The sequence below is a fragment of the Podarcis tiliguerta genome (genome assembly GCF_965153285.1).
Source record: "Podarcis tiliguerta genome assembly, chromosome: 8".
NCBI lineage: Eukaryota > Metazoa > Chordata > Lepidosauria > Squamata > Lacertidae > Podarcis > Podarcis tiliguerta.
Window position 1 is genome coordinate 80,625,081 of NC_139541.1, and position 16,734 is coordinate 80,641,814.

Here is a 16,734-nt window from a genome sequence, read left to right on the forward strand (position 1 = left end):
ATCGAAAGGTCGGCGGTTCGAATCCCCGCGGTGGGGTGCGCTCCCGTTGCTCGGTCCCAGCGCCTGCCAACCTAGCAGTTCGAAAGCACTCCCGGGTGCAAGTAGATAAATAGGGACCGCTTACCGGCGGGAAGGTAAACGGCGTTTCCGTGTGCGGCTCTGGCTCGCCAGAGCAGCTTCGTCATGCTGGCCACGTGACCCGGAAGTGTCTGCAGACAGCGCTGGCTCTCGGCCTATAGAGTGAGATGGGCGCACAACCCTAGAGTCTGGCAAGACTGGCCCGCACGGGCAGGGGTACCTTTACCTTTACCTTTAAGTTTGAATTCTGGTTGTCCGAACAAAACAGGCAAAACACACACACACACACATAGATGAAAGAGCAGAAAGTTGCCAGAAACTTTTATTGTAATACTTGTCAATGAACCATTTGAGGGAGGGGACGTAGTCTGAGATGGAATAATGGATTGCAACACTTCAAATTGTTCCCCAACTTTTACTTTTTTAAAAAGTCCTTGCAAGTAGAAAGCTAGAGCACCAGGAAGAGGGCTGAACTGGAATCTCTCGTTGATTTGCTAGCTTTTTACTTGCAGGTATGCCTTTAAAAGGTGAGGAAGCATTCCGAAGTGGCATCCCACCTCCTAACTCAGGATTTTGTCGTGTGTCCAAACCAGGCCTCGGAGTCACTTTGGAATAAGGAAGGTGCGTGACCCAGATTTAGCTTGAATGCGACATGAGAATTCCTCCCTCCCACCCAGGCTTTTTCCACACAGCAGAGCTGCCACACCCAAAGTGGCCTTAAGGCTCAACAATAAATATTAAATTAAAAACAGAGTAAAAACCTGTTTTTGCTTGGTACAGGACGGAATAGGTCGGTAGGCGTCTCTGAGCAACTTGGACATTGTTCTGCACACCCCACCCCACCCAGCACAGACTAAACAGCTGCCTCAGGGGAAAAGAAAATTTCCTTTTAAGTACCTGGGATCAGAGTGCAAACGGTTGTCCCTGAATCGTGCTTCTATTACGTGTCAATAGCCACATTCCGTGGAACCGCCAGGAGCCTGGACACTTCGAAAAACCAGGCCTCGGTTTCCAAAATGGCTCAAGAGCAGAACTTTGATTCAAGACTATTCTTAATAAGAAGAGTGCACATTGTAGGGTTGCTGATCAGGGAAGGGTCGGGGGTCCGCCCCCCCCCCAAGAAACTACAGCCATACCTCAGGTTACAAATGCTTCGGGTTGTGCGATTTTGGGTTGCGCACCATGCCAAACCCGGAAGTACCGGAACGGTTACTTCCGGGTTTCGGCGCTTGCGCAGAAGTGCTAAATCTCGCTTTGCACATGTTCAGAAGCGCCAAATCACGACACACGCGGGTCGCGGACGTGCCTCCCGCATGGATGTTTGCAACCCACTGTACTACAATCCACTGTGAAGAAAGGAAGTTTTTTTTATTATTATTATTATTCTCTCTACCGCCACTCCAATTTGGTTTCCCTGATCTGTGCCATCTTGGAGACCAGACTGGGGTCCTCTTGCCTGGCCAGTCACCATTCCCTGAGGGGCCTGAAGGCTTAATACCCCAAGACATAAGGTCCGAGACCCTTCCGTTTCCCAGCTTGTCTCTCCCTACATCCCTTTGGAGCACGAACGCAGCTTCTGCAAGGGCCACAGACGGAGTCCCTGGCAAGCGATCGTGCTGTTTCTTAAACGAGGCGCATCCTCCATCCGTTCCACATCTCGGTTGACCAAAACCCAAAGGCCTCGGGGTCAGCAGGAGAGTCCTTTCCCCCTAAAGCCACAGATATTCCGCCAGGAAAGCTGCCAAGATCTTACAGAGGTTGAGCACTGTAGGCGGGTGAAGGTTCTCCTCTGTGTCCTCAAAGGTGTGCCAGACGGCGGGGAAGGGTGTGGTGATGAGGTGAAGGACTGGAACACCTTGGGGAAAAGAAAAAGAGAGAGAAGGAATCAAAAGCTGTGAGCCCAGCGTTGTCCGAAAACCACAAGTGCCATATTTTTTGCTCTATAAGACTCACTTTTTCCCTCCTAAAAAGTAAGGGGAAATGTGTGCGCGTCTGATGGGGTGAATGCAGGCTGAGCAGCTATCCCAGAAGCCAGAAAAGCAAGAGGGATTGCTGCTTTCACTGCGCAGCGATCCCTCTTGCTGTTCTGGCTTCTGAGATTCAGAATATTTTTTTTCTTGTTTTCCTCCTCCAAAAACTAGGTGCGTCTTGTGGTCTGGTAAGTCTTATAGAGCGAAAAATACGGTACATTGTCTACCGAGCACATTGTTCAAAGGTGTTTTTTCTTTCTTTCTTTAAAAGAAGAAGAAGAAGAGTTTGGATTTGATATCCCGCTTTATCACTACCCAAAGGAGTCTCAAAGCGGCTAACATTCTCCTTTCCCTTCCTCCCCCACAACAAACACTCTGTGAGGTGAGTGGGGCTGAGAGACTTCAGAGAAGTGTGACTGGCCCAAGGTCACCCAGCAGCTGCATGTGGAGGAGCGGGGAAGCGAACCGAGTTCACCAGATTACGAGTCCACCGCTCTTAACCACTACACCACACTGGCTCTCACTGGCTCTAAAAAACAAGCAGAGATAGACTCCTAGAGTTAGAAGGGCTTGTGTACAATGCAGGAATCTCAACAAAAGCACCCTTGACAGATGGAAAACCCCAACCGGCCCTTGATTCAGAATCTCCCACAAGAGGTAGGAATAATGGCCATCAGCTTGGAAGGCTGTAAAAAGAGGAGACAGCAAATTATTGGAGGGATAAGGCTGCCCATGTCTATTGGCCATGAGGGCTGTGTTCTCTGACAGGGACGCAGTACGCCAGTGTGGCATAATGGCTAAGAGTGCTGGACTACAACTTGAGAGACTCGGGTTTGAATCCCCACTCAGCCATTGAGCTCACTGGGCGACAGCCTCTTCTCAGCCTAATGTTGTTGTTTCGTCGTTTAGTCGTGTCCGACTCTTCGTGACCCCCTGGACCAGAGCACGCCAGGCACTTCTGTCTTCCACTGCCTCCCGCAGTTTGGTCAAACTCATGCTGGAGGGCCGAGTTTAGCCATGCCTGGGCCATTAGTACCAACAGATGGTTCCCCTCACTTCCTCCTTAGATCGGCCCAAACTTGCGGCCGCTTTAGAAATCTGCTCTGCGAGCTTTTGGTCTCTGTTTTCAAGCTTGCAGCTCACTACATTGAGAGACTTTCCCCTGCCATTTTGAAAGCTCTTGCTTTCTTCCTCGAGTGGACCATTTTATAGAATTGTAGAGCTGAAGGGACCCCCCCCCCCCGGGTCATCTATCCCAACCCCCGTTTGGTAAGAGAGCAGGCTGCAAAGAGCAAACACCGGATCGAACCAGCAACGAAAAGACCTCACGGCAACTGGGGGAAAGCGGGAGAAAAGTACCTCTCCGAAGAAAGGGAGCGTGGTCGTCTTCGACGGGGTCATAGTAGGAGCGTTGCTGGAAATAGAGCTGCTCCTTTGCGTGAGACTCCAGAAGGCCGAGCCGGTGCAGCCGCTTCTCTAGAGAACAAAAGAGTGGGATTAGGCGCAGCGTAGGAGCCATGGTCCAACTGAGAGTTATCTCCAGGCTCCCTAAGCACTTCCAGCAAATACAGTGATACCTCGGGTTACATACGCTTCAGGTTACATACGCTTCAGGTTACAGACTCCGCTAACCCAGAAATATTAACTCGGGTTAAGAACTTTGCTTCAGGATGAGAACAGAAATTGCGCGGAGGCAGCGCGGCAGCAGCCGGAGGCCGCATTAGCTAAAGTGGTGCTTCAGGTTAAGAACGGTTTCAGGTTAAGAACGGACCTCCGGAACGAATTACCGTATTCCTTGCTCTATAAGACTCACCTTTTCCCTCTTAAAAAGTAAGGGGAAATGTGTGTGCGTCTTAAGGAGCGAATGCAGGCTGCACAGCTATCCCAGAAGCCAGAACAGCAAGAGGGATCGCTACTTTCACTGCACAGCGATCCCTCTTGCTGTTCTGGCTTCTGAGATTCAGAATATTTTTTTTCTTGTTTTCCTCCTCCAAAAACTAAGTGCGTCCTGTGGTCTGGTGCGTCTTATAGAGCGAAAAATACGGTAAGTGCGTAACCAGAGGTACCACTGTACTGGGGGAAAACACCAGCCCCGATGTAGGAGTGCAAATATCCAGAGTGTGAGGATCAGATGGGGTTACTATGAGGAATTCTAAAATATGCATCAAGCCATTGTGTCCGCTATGAAAGCACGGCGCTGACCGGGTTCAATTCATTGTCAATAATTTCTGATCAAATCCCATCATTCTGCCCAGACCCTGAGGTCCAGCTCCGAGGGCCTTCTGGCGGTTCCCTCACTGCGAGAGGCCAAGTTACAGGGAACCAGGCAGAGGGCCTTCTCGGTGGTGGCGCCCGCCCTGTGGAACGCCCTCCCACCAGATGTCAAAGAGAAGAACAACTACCTGACATTCAGAAGACATCTGAAGGCAGCCCTGTTCAGGGAAGTTTTTAATATGTGACATTTTAGTGTATTTTTCATCTTTGTTGGAAGCCGCCCAGAGTGGCTGGGGAAACCCAGCCAGATGGGCGGGGTAAAAATAATAAATTATTATTATTATTATCACAAGCCTCTGCATTTCTGGCCATTTTCTCTACTGCCCATTTCTCTCTGTCTGACAAGCACATATAAGAACCATAGGACACAGTTGCCAGTTGCTTCGCCAGGCATGCAACGTGGGACACAAAAGATAGGTACAGTATTTTTCACCCTATAGGACGCACTTTTTCCCCTCCAAAAATGAAGGGGAAATGTGTGTGCGTCCTATGGGGCGAATGCAGGCTTCGCGCACCTCTCCACACCTCTCTCTCTTACGGAGAGTTGCCTGCATGCTGAAGCCTGTGCGCGCTGAGCTCAGCGCGTCTAGGCTTCGTGGACCTCTCAGCAAGCAGCAGGAGCCAGCACTGGGCTCCCACGGCTTGCAGAGAGCTGCCTGTTTGGGGGCTGGGGTCGGGGGAAGCTCGGGCTTCCCCCGCCCCAACCCCGCGCCTGGGGGGGAAATAATTTTTTCCCCTTTATTCCCCCCCCAAAAAACTAGGTGCGCTTTATGGGACGGTGCGTCCTATAGGGCGAAAAATACGGTAGTTTCTTTGTTGTACCCTTCCTTGGTTTTGTTCATTTTAGGGCCTGGAAATAGTTTCACAGGAATGTGCTAAAGATCCCTCTCTCCTTGCCATCCTTCCTGTTTACTGCTTGTTTACGACCTCCAGGTTTTCCTAAAAGCATTGCTTCCTATTTTATTTACTTTGAAGTATATATGCATGGTCAAGTAGGAAATCAGCTCTTTGTAGTTTTAATCTTTAATGGGACATGGGTGGCGCTGTGGGTTAAACCACAGAGCCTAGGGCTTGCCGGTCAGAAGATCGGCGGTTTGAATCCCCGCGACGGGGTGAGCTCCCATTGCTCGGTCCCTGCTCCTGCCAACCTAGCAGTTCGAAAGCACACCAGTGCAAGTAGATAAATAGGTACTGCTCCGGCGGGAAGGTAAACGGCGTTTCCGTGCGCTGCTCCGGTTCGCCAGAAGCAGCTTAGTCATGCTGGCCACACGACCCGGAAGCTGTACACCGGCTCCCTCGGCCAATAAAGTGAGATGAGCGCCGCAACCCCAGAGTCGGCCACGACTGGACCTAATGGTCAGGGGTCCCTTTACCTTTACCTTAGTTTTAATCTTTAACTTTGTCCTACGTGGGTTATTTTGAAATGCTCAGAGGAAATCTGATTGGTTCTTGCGGACACTGTAAAAAGTTCTTTTGTGAATAAACCGACCTGGGCCAAGGGGTGGACAGGAATTATTATCATATGCACCCCTCCCAGAGTCTTGCTGGTCACGCCTCTGTGTGTATCAGAGTCCAACCCTTCCTTTGCTTTGGGATCGCCTCACCCCACATCTGTGGCACAGGTAGAAGAAAGGTCTAAAGCAGGGATGGAAGGGGCACCTGCGGACCCCCCAAAATTGATGGACTTCAACTTAAAGGGACGCAGGGACCTGTCAGATCATGGGTCTATCTACCTCAGTACTGCCAACACTGTGCGCAGCCGTTCTGTGGGGTTTCGGGCAGGGGAGTTGCAGTCTACTTGGAGGGCGAAGGTGGATCTATCGGACAGAACTTTACATCCCAAGCCCCACACTGGCTGCTCATCCCTGGGAGGCGGGGTCTGAAATGCTGATCAACCCTGGAGCCCCGCCCCTCCTTTCCCGATTGGCTCCCCGGCGCGAAGAGTGACGCTCACCGAGGCCAACGAGCCTTTCGAACCAGAGGGCTGTGTTGCGGAAATGGTTCTGGATGGTCGGCTGGCGGGCGCCCAAAAGGTCCAGCAGAACAAAGAGAGACTGAAACGGGAAAAAGAGTCTTGATTGCACAAGGATGGAAGAATGAGGAAATCCCAACGAAAGAACAGTGGCAAGAGAAATTGATGAACTATGCAGAGTTGGCTAGATTGACATACAAATTGCGGGACAAGGACAACTGTGACTTTAAGGAAGAATGGGAGCTTTTTGCAAATTATCTAAAAAGACAACAAAAAGAACGGGACTCCTTGGCAGGTTTTGAATAAACATCCACAAATTTATTAGGTGAACATATGTACAACTTTTGGGGATGCGGGTGGCGCTGTGGGTTAAAACACAGAGCCTAGGACTTGCCGATCAGAAGGTCGGCGGTTCGAATCCCCGCGACGGGGTGAGCTCCCGTTGCTCGGTCCCTGCTCCTGCCAACCTAGCAGTATTCGAAAGCATGTCAAAGTGCAAGTAGATAAATAGGTACCGCTCCAGTGGGAAGGTAAACGGAGTTTCCGTGCACTGCTCTGGTTCGCCAGAAGCGGCTCAGTCATGCTGGCCACATGACCCGGAAGCTGTAAGCCGGCTCCCTCGGCCAATAAGCGAGATGAGCGCCGCAACCCCAGTCAGCCACGACTGGACCTAATGGTCAGGGGTCCCTTTACCTTTTTATGTACAATTTTATAATATGCAAAGAATTATATGTGTAAAGAAATCAGAGAGTGGAGCTGACAGAAGTCTTTGGTGGGGGGGGAGAGGGAGGGATGGTGGGAAGGGGAAAAAATATTGTAATTGATTAAATGGACTGATAATTTGTTATGTTGAAATTGTTTAATAAAAATTTTAAAAACCACACACACAGGTACTCCCAGGGCCTCTGCTGTCGTTTGAGGCTCAGGTGGTCTCAGGAGTCCCTTGTTTCACAGGGACTTAGAAAGCTGCCTTCTCTAGATTATTGTTCCATCTAGCCCAGTACTGTCTACAGTAACGTTGGAAAATGTCAATCACTTCTCCTACCTGGGCAGTTATCTTTCCACAAGGGCCGACATTGATGCCGAAATCCAGCATTGCCTGAGCTCTGCGAGTGCGGCTTTCTCCCCATTGAAGTGCAGGGTGTTTGAGGACCGGGACATTCACAGGGAAACCAAAATGCTTGTTTACAAAGCTATTGTTCTACCAACCCTACTGCACGCTTGTGAAACATGGACCACTTACAAACGCCATCTCCAACACCTCAAAAGATTCCATCAACGGTGTCTCCGGAAATTTTTACACATCACTTGGGAAGACACGCAAACAAATGCCAGTGTACTGGAAGAAGCAAAGATCACCAGTGTTGAAGCAATGATTCTTCAACATCAACTTTGTTGGACTGGTCATGTTGTTCGGATGCCTGTCTTCCAAAACAATTACTCTATTCCAAACTTAAAAATGGAAAGCGTAATACTGGTGGTCAACAAAAGAGGTTTAAAGACTCTCCCAAGGCAAATCTAAAAGAATGTAGTGTAAACACTGACAAATGGGAAACACTGACCTGCGAGCGCTCCAGTTGGAGAACAGCCTTTACCAAAGGTGTCATGGGATTTGAAGACACTCGAACTCAGGACAAAAGGGAGAAACGCGCTAAGAGGAAGGCACACTTGGCAAATCCACACCGTGATCAACTCCCACCTGAAATCTATGTCCCCACTGTGGAAGGACGTGTGGATCCAGAATTGGCCTCCGCAGTCACTTACGGACTCATTGTTAAAACCGTGTTTAGGGAAGACAATCTTACTCGGCTACGAGGGATCGCCAAAGAAAAAGACGACACTGACTGGCAGTCGCTCTCCAGGGCATTCCCAGATCCTACCTGGAGACTGAATGTGATGGCCTGGGATTCGGACTCGGAGGCTGAACCTGAGGAATCCCAGCCTGCACAGGAGTCCCCGCTTCCAGAACCAGCTGGGCCGGGGCTGGGGCCTGAGCCTGAAGGGTCCTCACCTGTGCGGGATCCTCAGGTGCAGGCACCAGCTGAGTCTGCTCTGGCTCCTGAGGTGATGGAGGACCCATTGCCTGCAGGTGCTCCACTCTCAGCCCCGTCAGGGGAAGAGGAGGTTGCCTCTGGGTCCAGTAACCCTCCAGCCTCTCCTGAGCTGCAGAGGCTCAGGGCAGAAAGGCGGAGGGAACTAAGTTCCCGCAGGAGGAGTGCTCGCCTCCAGGCCAGGAGAGGCGAGTCACCAGAGGATCGGGGCCGCCCTATGCCTCAGGGCAGATAGAAGCCAGCCAGTCCAGTCCCAGGTTGCGGGAGCAACATTGTTGGTAGCCTGTTCCTGCCTGAACCCTGTCCTGCTTTCCTGCCAGAGTTCCTGACCTCACTCAACTCCCTGCCTTGGACCCTGCTTCAGCGCTGACGGACAGCCTCCATACCGCACCCTCGACCTCGGACTGGACTTGGACCTTGCCGCACGGTTAACCCTCGGGACCAGAACACTGAACCAGGAACCTTCTTGCGCATGGGGCAGCCTGCTTTTACACTGAGCTCTGGCTGCTCCCGTGGCGCTTCATGTGGTTTCAAACCGAACAGGGGGAGATCAGAGAGGAAGCCCCCACCCTTTCACGGTGGCAAAGGCCTGAACTTCCCTTTTTGCAAGGAAAAGCCAGCCGTTTCCCAGGCAGCTGGCTCAGAGAAGCACTCACGATAGCCTGGAGCTGGCTGAGGCCCGGGCGATGTGGCGCCTTCGCCATGCGATCAGCCAAATGCCGTGCGCCGTACAGGGAGTCCTGATCCGTCCACTCCCGGAAGGCCTCCTCCCCGTCGAAGAACAGCAGCTGCAACGTCACCTTGGAGCCCTAAAACACACAGACATGCTGTTTTAGACCTCCTTCGGCTGTTCAACTTCAAAACAGGTTGCAAAGTTTCCGTTGATGCATTAGAAGACGACGGCACTATTGATAACAGACTTGGATAACGTCCTGGATTGGAATGGAGTCAGAGGCAGCTGCGCTGGTAAAAAGGCAGTTGGAAAAATATATACATACAAATAAAGCTGTATTCGACAGAGGAAAGGATATATGATGTTTGACATGACTGAGAATCGTGGAACCAGGGACGGAGAATTTTAAAGCATTAAAATCGAGATGTGGAAATATGGAAACAACGAGGAGAGACAGCACTGAGATGTGGAGATATGCTTCAGAGGTCCACATTTGGATTACAATTTGGTCTTTTTTTATAATAATAATAATAATAATAATAATAATAATAATAATAATAATAATTTATTATTTGTACCCCACCCATCTAGCTGGGTTTCCCCAGCCACTCTGGGCGGCTTCCAACAAAGATGAAAAATACACTAAAATGTCACATATTAAAAACTTCCCTGGACAGGGCTGCCTTCAGATGTGAATGTCAGGTAGTTTTTTATCGCTTTGAAATCTGATGGGAGGGCGTTCCACAGGGAGGGCGCCACTACCGAGAAGGCCCTCTGCCTGCTTCCCTGTAACTTGGCCTCTCACAGTGAGGGAACCGCCAGAAGGCCCTCGGAGCTGGACCTCAGTGTCCGGGCAGAACGATGGGGGTGGAGACACTCCTTCAGATATACTGGACCGAGGATGTTTAGGGCTTTCAAGGTCAGCACCAACACTTTGAATTGTGCTCGGAAACGTACTGGGAGCCAATGTAGGGCTTTCAAGACCGGTGTTATATGGTCTCGGTGGCCGCTCCCAATCACCAGTCTAGCTGCCGCATTCTGGATTGGTTGCAGTTTCCGGGTTACCTTCAAAGGTAGCCCCACGTAGAGCGCATTGCAGTAGTCCAAGCGGGAGATAACCAGAGCATGCACCACTCTGGCAAGACAGTCCGCGGGCAGATAGGGTCTCAGCCTCCGTACCAATTGGAATATTATGATTGGATATATTAATTGGTTGTTTTTATTGGAAAATTAATAAAAATGATTTTAAAAAGAAGATAACGACACTATTACAGCTGCCACATGTCCTAAAATGAGTAATTAATACAACAAGTTGATCATGCCCCACGTTGACAACCTCAAGGCAATTACTGCCATGCACTTGATCGGCTCAACTTAACTTTTGTCAGAAGTTAATATTTATTTTTGGATGATAGTGATGTAGCTATATTGTCAAAAGAACAGTAACTGCCACCAGGATTTTGGCTGGCTAACATCCTATATCCTTTTAAATGTGTTTGTAGATAGGGGAGGGGGTTATTGTTTTGTTCTCTTCTTGTTTTCATTGTGTATTTTTTTTGTCTTGCATTTTTACGCTGTGAACTGTCCTGAGATCTATGGATGAAGGGAAGTATACACATTTAAATAATGATCATGATGATGATGATGATGATGATGATAAACTCACTACTGGGAAAACCAGTAGTGATGTATGGAAGTGAGAGCTGGACCATAAAGAAGGCTGATCGCCAAAGAATGGATGCTTTTGAATTATGGTGCTGGAGGAGACTCTTGAGAGTCCCATGGACTGCAAGAAGATCAAACCTCTCCATTCTGAAGGAAATCAGCCCTGAGTGCTCACTGGAAGGACAGATCCTGAAGCTGAGGCTCCAAGACTTTGGCCACCTCATGAGAAGAGAAGACTTCCTGGAAAAGACCCTGATGTTGGGAAAGATGGAGGGCACAAGGAGAAGGGGACGACAGAGGACGAGATGGTTGGACAGTGTTCTCGAAGCTACCAGCATGAGTTTGACCAAACTGCAGGAGGCAGTGGAAGACAGGAGTGCCTGGTGTGCTCTGGTCCAGGGGGTCACGAAGAGTCGGACACGACTAAACAACAACAACACTTTTAGACAAATGAAACATTAAAAAGTTCCCCACCGGCCGCTCTAACCACTAGCCCTTACTCCCCCTTTCTGCAAGAGGCGCAAAAGGAAATCGGAGCATTTCTGCCCAGGAAAGGCCACCCGCTCACCCTCTCCTTCGATTTCTTCAGCTCCTCGTCCAGCGCCGTCACCAGCTCCATCAGGATGGCACATGGCACAGCCGAGTCCGTTGCCCCCAGGAAGGCCCGGCCACGCTTGTCACGGGCGAAGTATTTGGAGTCGTAGTGGCAGGCAAACACCAGGCGCCAGGTGGCTGCGGGGTCCAACGTAGCCACCACATTGGCGAAGCCGACGACGCCGTGTGGCGCCCGGTCTTTGAAGGCGTCCACCTCTATGTGCCAGGAAGCGCCCAGTTCCCTCAGCTTCTCCACAATGAACTAGGAAGAAGAGAAGGCGAAGGACTTGAGTCACTCACACAAGGTTCCTAGTCCTCAGTTTTTTACCCTCTCTCATAAAACTCAAGGACTTCCAAGGAGAGGGAGCGCTGGAAGACTCAGGACAGATATCAAATGAATTTATTTTTCGACACAACTACTGCAGCAGCGAGTGCATTCCATGTCCCCCAACCGTAGCTGTCAAGCGTCCCTTATTTGGTGGGACAGTCCCTTATCCTAGCGCCATGTCCCGCTGCTGTCCCTTATTGATGATGTCCCGTAAATTTCCCGGGTTTCAAAGGAAGCAGCTCCTCTCCCTCCCTCCCAGCCAGGGAGGCTCCAACTGTGTTGCTTGGCTGCGTTGCCCACCCAATAAGGAGTCTAAGAACGACTGGGGGGTGGAGCTTGCATGCCTTGTGCCGATCAAATCGGCCGCGTTGCCTGGGGACTCGCCTTTGCTCAGCGCTTCCCAGCGGAGAGGTGACTGTGGTTTTCCTTGCTGCATCCCCTTTGCCGGGTTGCTGCGCTGTTGGAACCACCGCTTGAGGCTTCGTTTGGCTGCTGCCTGGGCTTTCTGCCTTTGGCTCGGAGGGGCTCAGAAGTGGAACATACCTGTGCTCCGAAAATCCCTTATATTGACTGCCGATCCCTTATTTTCAAGGCTGCTGGTCCCTTATTTTGAAATCTGTAAGTTGACAGCTATGCCCCCAACGGTGAGACGATGCAGCGATTACAAAGGAGGACCGTAACCTGAAATTTACGGCTCGCCGTGACGTGTTCGGTCACCCGCTGCAAGATTAGCGCTTGGACTCACCTGCCGGACTTTTTCGTTGCCAGGGCTTCCAGAATACCTCTCGATCAGGATGGGCTGCAGGTAGCTACGCCAAAGGCGCTGCAGTTGAACCTGTGAGGCCAGGTCTTTCAGCTGACCGCTAGTCAGATTTTGGGGCTTGTGCTTCAGCTGCCAAGAAGGCGAGAGAAAAGCTTCGTCAGAAAACAATCCCAGCAGCGCCAGATTTAGGGCAGCGCAGGCAGTTGTCCCGCACAGGGTGAAGATTTGAGGAGGTGCAAAATAACATTTATATGGGTATCTACTGAGAAGATACATAAAAAGGCAACTGTACCAAAATTAATTACAGTCATACCTCATGTTACGTTTGCTTCATGTTACGTTCTTTCAGGTTACATCCCGCGGAAACCCGGAAGTACCGGAAAGGCTTACTTCCGGGTTTTGCCGCTCGCGCATGTGCAGAAGCAGCAACCCGCGCATGCGCAGATGCGCCACTGTGGGTTGCACTCTTTTCATGTCGCGAATGGGCCTCCAGAACGGATCCCATTCGCAACCAGAGGTACCACTGTATTGTGAAAATAAGAATTATTGGGGGGTGGGGCAATTTTTGTCCTCACTCTGGGCACCATAGTATCCAAGTCCAGCCTCACTGAAAGAAATCCTGCCAAAGACCATCTCTCCTGCTCTGTCCCCCTCAAGAAAATCAAAATTCCCCATAGCTGAGGCTTTGTGGCAAGGCTCCCTCCAGGTGAATATTTCTCCCACATATCCAGCAGCTTTGGACTACAACTCCCATCAGCCCCAGCCAGCACGGCCATCTTGGACTACAACTCCCACCGGCCCCAGCCAGCACGGCCATCTTGGGCTACAACTCCCACCGGCCCCAGCCAGCACGGCCATCTTGGACTACAACTCCCACCGGCCCCAGCCAGCACGGCCATCTTGGACTACAACTCCCACCGGCCCCAGCCAGCACAGCCATCTTGGACTACAACTCCCACCAGCCCCAGCCAGCACGGCCATCTTGGACTACAACTCCCACCGGCCCCAGCCAGCACGGCCATCTTGGACTACAACTCCCACCGGCCCCAGCCAGCACGGCCATCTTGGACTACAACTCCCACTGGCCCCAGCCAGCACAGTCCTGCTTGCATATGGTCTGGACTAATAGGTTCACCTGGTCATCTCCAGCCTAAATTATATGGCTGAAAAAGGAAGGAAGCTTTGGGTAACCAGGAGAGGATTTTTGTGTGTTGAAGGGGAATGACTAGGTGCCATAGCTGTCAACGTTTCCCTTTTTGAAAGGGAAATTCCCTTATTCTGAATAGGATTCCTTGCAAGGGAAAAGTTGACAGCTATGCTAGGTGCCCCTTTGAATTCTGCCGGTCATAAGGCTCTGAGGTGGATTCTGTGAACTGCCCTGACACTACCCGGGGAATAGGGTGGTATATAAATTCAAGAACTAAAAATAAAAAATAAACGTCTTTCATTGCAAAGCCTTTGCAGGAGGATCCCGTGGTGGGGACCCAGTCTGGCCTGCCTCCAACAAACCACAAACCTGAAAACCCCAAAAGGAGATCATCCACTGACCTGCAATCTGTCCTCTCCAGATCCGCGTTGCACAGTAGCACGGGTGCACTGTGTAAAATTTATATGTACCGCACTGCTCGATTGTACGGTGGGGGGGTTAGGGTTAGCGGTTTCCCAAAAAAAAAAAAAAAAAGGATAAAGCAGCACAACCAACTTGCAGCCATAATTAAAAACGGTGGTACAACTCATGCAACACGTTGGCGACTAATATACACACAATAATTACCAAAATGATTATACATTCTTTATCAATCTCCTGAGAAAAATACAAAACCTTGTACAAAGCCACGGAGACTTGCGAACTACCCAACATGAGATGAACTTATAATGTCTGATTTCAATGGATTTTTCAAGTGCTTAAGTCAGTCTTCTGTTTTCTTGACTTTTTTATTGTGTGGATGTTAGTCGCCAACGTGTTGCATGAGTCATATCAGTAGCACAGGTTGCATTTTTCTAGCATAATTAAAAACGTGCTGGTAGTTGACACCGCAACAGCGCAGAGAAACCCCTCGCAAGCTCCCCGAACCCTTTGCCTAAACAAGAACTGGAAGGCGCCGAAAAAGATCCATGGTGTGCAGCCTGGGAGTCATTTTGGACTCACAGCTGTCCATGGAGGCGCAGGTTAATTCTGTGTCCAGGGCAGCTGTTTATCAGCTCCATCTAGAACGCAGGATGAGACCCTATCTGCCCACTGACTGACTTGCCAGAGTGGTGCATGCTCTAGTTATCTCCCGCTTGGACTACTGCAATGCACTCTACATGGGGCTACCTTTGAAAGTGACCTGGAAACTACAACTAATGCAGAATGCGGCAGCTAGACTGGTGACTGGGAGTGGCTGCCGGGACCACATAACACCGGTCCTGAGAGATCTGCATTGGCTCCCAGTACGTTTCCGAGCACAATTCAAAGCGTTGGTGCTGACCTTTAAAGCCCTAAATGGCCTCAAAGGCCCAGTATACCTGAAGGAGCGTCTCCACCCTCATCGTTCAGCCCGGACACTGATATCCAGCGCCGAGGGCCTTCTAGCAGTTCCCTCATTGCGAGAAGCGAGGTTACAGAGAACCAGACAGAGGGCCTTCTCGGTGGTGGTGCCCGCCCTGTGGAACGCCCTCCCTTCAGATGTGAAGGAAAAAAGCAGCTATCTTCTTTTTAAAAGACACCTGAAGGCAGCCCAGTTTAGGGAAGTTTTTAATATTTAACGCTGTACTGTTTTTAACATTTGATTGGGAGTGGCTGGGTCAGATGGGCAGGGTATAAATAATAAATTATTATTATTATTATTATTATTATTATTATTATTATTATTACAGTGGTACCTCAGGTTAAGTACTTAATTTGTTCCGGAGGACCGTTCTTAACCTGAAACTGTTCTTAACCTGAAGCACCACTTTATCTAATAGGGCCTCCTGCTGCTGCCGCGTTGCCGGAGCACGATTTCTGTTCTCATCCTGAAGCAAAGTTCTTAACCTGAAGCACTAGGTTAGCAGAGTCTGTAACCGGAAGCGTCTGTAACCTGAAGCGTCGGTAACCCGAGGTACCACTGTATTATTATTATTATTATTACTGGAAGCGGGGGGTGCGCACATCAAGAGGCAGGGAGTTCCACAGCGCCTTGGAGGGCGGCGATCTGGAAGCGACCCCCTCTCCCCCCCCCCGCTAACTCACGTGCGTGCACCAGACCCCCAACCCCCCCCTACCTGTAGGTACCTGGGCGCCCCGGATCAGCTCCTCCTGCGCCGCCTCCCGGGGCTGGATGGCCGGGTCCTCGCCCACCTGCCAGAGCAGGTAAAGCCCCGCCAGGGAGCCGACGGCTAGGGCCAGCAGCCCGGCCAGCCAGAGGCGGCGGCTGCTCCCCAGGCTCCGCTTCCGCGCGGCGGGGAAGCCTCCGGGCTCCAAGCCGCCCTGCGGGACCCCAATCCCCGCGCGGCCCCGCCGAGGCCCTTTCCGCATGGCGCCTCCGCTCCGACTGAGGACCCGGGGCTCCTGCCGGCCACGCCCCCTCTCGACAGAGGGCCAATGGGAGGCGGCCGCGCCGGGCATGAATGGAAAGGAGGCGGAGCCACGCGCTCGACCTTCCGCGCTCGAGCCACGCCTCCGAGCCCAGAGCCTATCCGACGCGCCCGAGCGAAGGGGGCGGGGCGACGAGGGGCCACGCCCACTCGCTGGTTAAGGACACGCGGCGCTTTCGGAAAGGAAAAGAGGGGGAAGAGGGAAGAGGAAGGCGAAGGACGCTCGGGAAGGAAAGGGGAGGGTGGCGGGCGGTTCGTTCGTTACGGAAGGAGGTTTGATGCAATAATTATGGGTTGTTAGCCGACCTGAGCCCGGCCTTGGCTGGGGAGGGCGGGGAATAAATAATTTTTAAAATTATTATTATTTAAAAATATATATCACACAACCGAAATCTGCAGCTGAGCAATGAATGCCTCTATTAGGAACAACGAAAGGTCCACAATCTATGGGCAAGCTTTAGTATTCATCATCATCATCATCATCAGGGCTTTTTTTTGTAAAAAATAAATAAATGTTTAGGGGTACTTTCATTTTCCTACTCATTGAAATACTGCCTCTCAATGAGGCCAAACAGATTCAAAAAATGGTTAGTGGTATGCGAACCTCCACACTCCTCAGAAAAAAGCACTAATTATTATTATTATTATTATTATTATTATTATTATTATTTATTCATACCCTAGCCACTCTGGGTGGCTTCCAATTTTGCATTGTTGTTGTTTAGTCGTTTAGTCATGTCCGACTCTTCGTGCTCCCCTGGACCAGAGCACGCCAGGCACTCCTGTCTTCCACTGCCTCCCCCAGTTT

At 50.8% G+C, this 16,734-nt stretch overlaps 1 protein-coding gene across 1 annotated transcript; it reads right to left on the reverse strand.

Moving 5' to 3' along the window:
• Positions 1 to 372: 372 nt before the first annotated feature.
• Positions 373 to 15,900, reverse strand: QPCTL (glutaminyl-peptide cyclotransferase like). Its single transcript, XM_083455704.1, has 7 exons — positions 15,625 to 15,900; positions 12,351 to 12,497; positions 11,252 to 11,539; positions 9,002 to 9,154; positions 6,277 to 6,376; positions 3,408 to 3,524; positions 373 to 1,933 (listed from the first exon to the last, which is right to left on the reverse strand). The coding sequence occupies exons 1-7, from the start codon at positions 15,865 to 15,867 to the stop codon at positions 1,788 to 1,790; spliced, it is 1,194 nt and encodes a 397-aa protein (XP_083311830.1). The 5' UTR covers positions 15,868 to 15,900; the 3' UTR covers positions 373 to 1,787.
• Between the last annotated feature and the right edge of the window lie 834 nt (positions 15,901 to 16,734).